Source organism: Myotis davidii, unplaced genomic scaffold, assembly GCF_000327345.1.
Source record: "Myotis davidii unplaced genomic scaffold, ASM32734v1 scaffold290, whole genome shotgun sequence".
In the NCBI taxonomy this organism is placed as follows: domain Eukaryota; kingdom Metazoa; phylum Chordata; class Mammalia; order Chiroptera; family Vespertilionidae; genus Myotis; species Myotis davidii.
This window is the reverse complement of record NW_006285049.1, coordinates 7,675,430-7,682,713: the sequence shown is the minus strand read 5'-3', so window position 1 is coordinate 7,682,713 and position 7,284 is coordinate 7,675,430. Positions and strand designations below refer to the sequence as shown.

Genomic DNA, 7,284 nt, shown 5'->3' with positions numbered 1-7,284 from the left:
CTGCTCCCCCTCTTGAAAGCGTTATTTTCATCACTGGGCCAAGGGTTTCCTAATGAGGTCTATCATCTCATGTTAGTGACTCCAAGGCTTTTTGCTTATTCTTCCTTTCTTCATTGTAGTCATTACTAGTAAAGTCACCAGCCTTACTTCTCTCCTGGAATACAAAGGCTACCACAAAATGACCCCAGTTGACTTTTACTACTTTATCCCTCACCATTTCTCTAAATATTTTCTGTGGTCAAGTATGACTTCCTACTCTTTGAACATATCCCTGAACTTCCATTTTTTGGGGATGTTTTCATATTGGATTCTCACAGGTGCTCAAATCAGTCTATCAGCTGCAGTCTCCACTGTACATCCATCTGGTTCTTCCTGTTCTGACCCAGCCTACAGCTGCCTATACCTGTTGATTGGCCAGTTGCTTGGAAAAGTCCCATTGCAACTCCCACCATGAGAACACCATGCCCTTGCCAAGAGAACCCTTTGGAATAGTATCAACGTTTCCACTCCTTGGGCATTTAAATGGTGCTGAGGTTTTACAACATAGCAATCAAGGGAGGATCAGATTGCTTCCTTCAGACTTCTACCCACTTATACTTGGATTCCCCAATCTCATAAAATTACAAAATCTCAAACAGTCCCATCAACTTCGGCCTTTAAACTTCTGCATTGGTTTCCTGTGGCTGCCGTAACAAATAACCACAAACTTGGTGGCTTAAAACAATAGCAATGTACTCTTCTCACAGCTCTGGAGGTCAGAAGTCCAAAATCAAAGTGTATGCAGTGCCACACCCTTTCCAAGGGCCCTAGGGAACAATACATTCCTTGTCGCGTCCAGCTACCAGTGGCTCCAAATGTTCCTTGGCTTGTCGCCACATCGCATCGGATCCTCCTCTCCTATCTGTTTCCCTCCTCTGTGTTTCTCTTATACTAATAAGGGCAATTGTCATTAGGGTTAGAGACCATCTAAATAACCCAGAAGGATCTTATCCCAAGATCCCTAACTTTATTCCGCTATTAAAAGGCTCCACAAAGACTCCTTTTTCAAGTATGGTCACTTTCATGGGTTCTGATTACTTGAATATAGACATGTCTTTTTGGTGGCCACCATCAATTCATCAGAGGCCCTCTCTTTATTGGAGGCTCAAAAGGTTATCTGGAGTGGAAGAGAGACCACCCTACCCAGTGTCATAGCAACCGGCTCTGTTTTTCCCTTTTCTCCATGAAGAGGCCTCTGCAAACCAAAACGTCACCTTCCTTCTTCCAATTACCTAAAAAAGCTTCCTGTGTATATGAACTAAAACAAATTTTGATTTGTATGAGGGAAGGTAGAGGAGATAAAGAAGCAGAATCAAACCAGAGGGGAAGGCAAAGCCAAATTTTTGAATCAGAAAGTCAAAAATATGTGTCAAATATATAGAACAAGTTCATAACACAAAGAGAATTGATGGGAAAATTAATGTCCAAGAGGCTTAAAACTATGGCAGGATGAGTCATGGGATAGTCTGACTCATACAAAAATGTGTCCACAAGTAGAGACTGTACACTGGAATGCTTAGCACTTATTGTGGAGATGGTACACTATTCTAAAGATGTGTGTATTCATGGTCTGCATTGGAGATAAAAATTCCCTAACTAATAAGATAATGAGTTATAGACGAGCCTAAAGAAACAAATTTCCCACATAAGTGGTGTACAGGTATTTACATGCATATGTATGAGTAGGCAAATTACTAAAAACACATATGGAAATATTTTAAGAGAGCTTAAAATAATGTATAATTCAGCCCAGGTTGTATGTTTTATCATATCTCAAGCAACTTAGAACATATCTAACCCATAATTTATAAACTTCCCATTAGTATCTGGCATATAGCAGCATGAAGTATAAAAAGTACTTGATAAATCTTAATGAATTATTATAACATTTATCACCTCTGCCCCAAATGACTTGTGTATAAATCTAAAAAACCAACTAATCAACATATAAAAAATTCACTACCTATACTCTACATCAGAGGCAGTCCATAAAATTTTTAACTTCCTCAATTGTACCCTTGCCCCAGAAAACCTTTCTAGATTCTACCTTGATGATAAAACTCCTTGCTATTCAAGGTATAACCTGTGGACTACCAACACTGGCATGGCCTGAGAGGTAGTCAAACCTCCTACCCTAGACTTGGTAAACAGATGATATATATGCATATTACTCTTTCTAGTTTATTATTTATTAATGATCTCTCCTCTTACTCCCTTGAACTTAAGTTTGTCATTCCTTGTTTTTATTTTCACTTCAACCCAATGAAATATGTGACATTTTCTCAAAATAGTAAAATAGATTAAACTAATGAACAAAATAAACTGGTGAACAAAATAGATCCAGAGACATAGAAGCAAGGAACAGACTGTCAAACCTCAGGGAAGGAGGACAGTGAGAAAAGAACAGCCAACGAATATATATATATATCCCATGGACACAGACAATAGGGTGGTGAAGGCCTGGGGTGTGCGGGGGAGGGTCAAGGGCAGGCTAGAAGGGGTCCATCGGGGAAAGAAGGGAACGAGTATAATACTTTCAACAATAAAGATTTTTTAAATAGTAAAATATAAGTGGGGTATTATAAAGGTGATATTCCTCAAATAATATTCTCTAATGTTCATTTTATTTAGATCCCCCAATTATTGAAGGAAATATGGAAGCAGCAAGAGCAGTGGATTTAATCCCATGGATGGAATATGAGTTTCGTGTGGTAGCAACCAACACATTGGGGATAGGAGAGCCCAGTATACCGTCAAACAAAATTAGAACAGATGGTGCTGGTATGTAGAAGAAACTTTTTTAAAATTTAGAAGACTTATATATATATAATGCCACTTTAATATATAGTTGAATGTATTTGGAAATAAATCATGCTCTGAGGTAAGTGATTCATCTAAACTCTGTGTGTATATATATATGTATTTGAGACAAGTGTGTGCATTTTATATCAAGACCCTCAAAAACAAGAAAGGAAATATGAAGTTTAAGAATATTTTTACATAATTAACATAGGAGAAGAGGTAAATTGAAACTACTGCGTATGCCACTGGAGACCACTTAAGTGAAATTGGTATTTAGAATATAAACTTTAATATAAATTGTGAATATTAACCAGGCAGACTATTGATGTAAGATGATTTAGAAGGTTCCCAGTTCTATGTGTCACAGTTTTGTGTGTCCCTCAAACACATTTATAATTGAATAGCCACGTGTATGGATGGTGTGGGCAGGGAGGATAGGGTGAGCTAGGAGTGGGGAGAATGTGGTGAGGACTTCTCAGATCTATACCACTTGGAGAGTCACAGCATCTCCGAGAAACAGCTATAGTGTGTTGTTTGTTTTTAAATGTTAGGAGTCCCTCTAACTATGCTCTTTCATCACAGCTCAACCTTGGCTGTTCTTTCAATGGAGGTTCACATTTTTTTATGCTAAATACCAACTGCATGTAAGTAGGCTTCAGTACAAGAAGGATTCCACTCTATTTTCTTTTCCCCTGCATTACTGGGCAAAAATATTGTTCTGATTCTTATAATAGCTATTTTTCTATTATTCCCTGTCTCTGAAAAAGAAAATATTTTTAGGCTCTCTGAGTTTGCTTATTTTTACTATGCCTTGCCAACATTTTATTTTCAGTGTTTTATTTGGGAGATTTTAAGTGGATGACAGAGTACCATTAGATTTCTTCTTCGATATCTTAATATCACTTATACACATTTCTGGCTACCTCATTCCTTGACCTAACTTCTAAGTAGAATTAGTCTGTAATTTTTAAAACCAAATTAGTCACAGGATTTCCATTGATCTCTTAAAGTTTCATGCAACTTACCAAATAAAAAATGATGATGCTGTAATAAAGGAAGAAAACACTAGCATACTGATCTGCACTATTTTCACTCTTAAAAATGCATCCATTTATATGAGATGTTATTAGACTTCTAGCCCAAGCTTAGATTTAATCCTCAATTGTGAAACTAAATATAACTTCAATAATACTTTTCGTTGTTTTAAAATAAACAGGGTTGTTCCCTTTTCTCTACCTCTCAGAAATCTCTTTAGGATATAGAGGTAATATAAGGTGATGTTTTATAGAACACAGATACCACATAGCCAGGATACTTGTGTTTGGTTTATAGAGCTTCCTATGTTTGTAATAGAGGCTTCTGTTGCGATGGACTGAACACAGTTGCACTTTCTAAAAAAAAAAACAATGAAAAGAAACTGGGACATGATCTAACTGGAGGTTTCAACCATATAATTTCATGTCAAGAGATAATGCACTTAATTTGATTTAACAAGTATTCATTTCAAAATAAAACAGAAAAAATCAAACAATTAAGTTTGTCTAAGTAAATTTGTTTGATTTAAAAAATTATAACATATTTGCTTCAAATATACACATTTGATAAATCTCATTGAGCTTGATTTTTTCTTGTGATCTCTTTCCTAATATAATATAAACTATATTTCGTCTGAACACGTTTCTGAAGTACAAAACTGTCCATGGAAAAATGAAATCCTGGCATTTGTGACAACATGGGTGAATCTTGAGAATATCATGCTGAGTGAAACAAGTGAGGCAGAAAAAGTCAATAACCATATAATTTCACACATATATGGAATATAAAACTGAAAGCAAGAAACGAACAAACAAGAAAAACAAATAAAAACTCATACACAGACAACAGTATAATGGTTTCCAGAGGGGAGGGATAATCTATAATAATAAAAGCATAATATGCTAATTAGACCAGACAGCCGAACTACCGTCCAGACATCATTCCAGATGTGCTTCTGGACAAAGCCTCAGTGGCAGGGGCCAAGGCAGAGGCCGTTAGGGGCGATCAGGTAGGCAGGCGAGCAGTTAGGGGCAATCAGGCAGGCAGGCAAGCAGTTAGGGGCAATCAGGGATGCAGGCAGGGTGGTTAGAGGTGATCAGGCAGGCAGGTAGACAAGCAGTTAGGAGCCAGTGGTCCTGGATTGTGAGAGGGTGCAGGACAGGCTGTGCCCCCCCCCTCCTGTGCACAAATTTCATGCACCAGGCCTCTATAATAAAATAAAAGAGGCCTAATATATGGTGACAGAAGAAGATTTGCCTTTGGGTGGTGGGCACACAATACAATATACAGACCATGTACCATAGAAATGTACACCTGAAACCAATATTATCCTATTAACCAATGTCACCCCAATAAATTTAATAAAAAATAATAAAAAATAAAGAACATGTAATAAAATCAGTTAGTACTGTCTAGTGTATAATATTTATGTAATAAAATTTATTTATTATGCTGTTAGTGCCCCTTCTAAACTTTTATATGTTATAAAAATATTATCTACTCTGTAATTGATCACCTTGTGCAATATATTTCCATTTTTATAAGCATAATAGAGGATCATCTAATTTAATTTAATTTCTTATCACCTTAAGGGAATCATTTTGTATATTTAATATAATAACATTTAACTAACTTTCTCTTTACTTATTTTACTTTCATCCTGCTTCCAAAAAAATTGAATATGTGTAAAATTGGGCCCTTACATTTTTCATCCTTGCAAGAAAACAAAAATACTTTCTATAACAAGGGGATGTCTGTCTTGTCATGTACCATTATAGTAATCCTCCAGCATATGCAAGCAGATGTTATGTGTAATAAAGCCTGGTTCCCACTTGATGGAAAGGTCCATCCTGCCTCATTATGCTGATTGAAAGACGTGGCATTATCTAATGCAGCACATGTCCTTATCTGTCCAATTACTTAATGTTCAGATCACAGTGCACAGTTGGGTATATTCTTTGGATCCAGACAAGTGCACTGTAAAATGGATGGCCCCCAAATGAAGAATTAGAAGATGCATTTGTAATTCATTATAACCCACTTATTTTTGACTGTACGAAAGAGATAACAAAAGCTCCCTTCAAAGTAATGTGTCATTGCAAGATGTGTCCTCATAGCTAATAGATCTGCTGGTGCAGTTGGTGAGTTGATATTCTAAAACAGTGCATTCAGGTGTGGTTGACAGCTTTGGCATTTATTTACCAGATCAACCCCAGAAGGAAAAAAGCAAAAACCCTAATACCAAAATCAACACTTTCATACTATATACAGAGCTTTAATTTCACATTTAATGAAGCTATTATGTTATTTAATTTAATTTTTTTTTTAGATTTTTTAAGATATGTTTTGCCTTAGCTGGTTTGGCTCGCCTGTGGACTGAAGGGTCCCAGATTCAATTCCAGTCAAGGGCACATGGCCAGGTTGTGGGCTCCATCCCCAGTGTGGAGCGTGCCAGAGGCAGCCAAGCAATAATTCTCTCTCATCATTGATGTTCTCTCATCATTGATGTTTCTATCTCTCCCTCTCCCTTCCTCTCTGAAATCAATAAAGATATATTTTTTAAAAAAGATATGCTTGATAAAGGAGGGGAATGGTGATAAGAATATATTTTTTAGTTAAAAAGGTATATGTTAAAGTTAGTTACTGTCATCTATATCACAAAAGGCCTGTGATCCTGAAGCCCTAATGGTGTCACTACCAAATGAGCAAAGGCTCTTGTAGCAGGCGGGGTGGGGCATGAGATACTTACAGGGGAGTGCTGCTAGCCCCGTAGAGAGCTAAAAGTGGTGGAGGGTGGAATGGGAGCTACCAGCAGAGATGGGCGGGCAGCCAAATGAGGCAAGCAGAAGCGAGCTATTCGCGAACTATTTCGTACATGCTGGGTCTCTAGTTAATAATAAAATAGATTAAAAGAAGCAGTTCAGCCCAGACAGCATGGCTCAGTGGTTGAGTGTTGACCTATGAATCAGGAGGTCACAGTTTGATTCCCCATCAGGGCACATACCCAGGTTGTGGGCTCGATCCTCAGTAGGGGGCGTGCAGGAGGCAGCCTACCGATGATTCTCTCTCATCACTGATGTTTCTTTCTCTCCCTCTCCAATCAACTCTGAATATATATATACTAGTGGCCCGGTGCACAAAAATTTGTGCACTCGGGGGGGAAGGGAGGGGTCCCTCAGCCCGGCCTGTGCCCGCTCGCAGTCTGGGACCCCTTGGGGAATGACCACCTGCTGGCTTAGGCCCGCTTCCTGGGGAATTGGGCCTAAGCTGGCAATCAGACATCCTTCTGGCAGCCCAGGAGCCCTCGGGAGATGTCTACTTGCCAGCGGGGTGCAGGCCTAAACTGCAGTCTGACATCCTTAGTGCTGCTCAGGAGGCAGGAGAGGCGTCCACCCCCCCCCCTGTCCT

The 7,284-nt window shown here is 38.4% G+C and overlaps 1 protein-coding gene across 1 annotated transcript in view; it reads left to right on the top strand.

Annotated features, from left to right (window-relative positions):
• Window positions 1-7,284, top strand: part of CNTN1 (contactin 1) — a 298,926-nt gene that overhangs the window by 243,886 nt on the left and 47,756 nt on the right. The window contains 1 exon segment of the mRNA XM_015558560.1: window positions 2,671-2,820. Within this exon segment, the coding sequence (XP_015414046.1) occupies window positions 2,671-2,820 (150 nt within the window).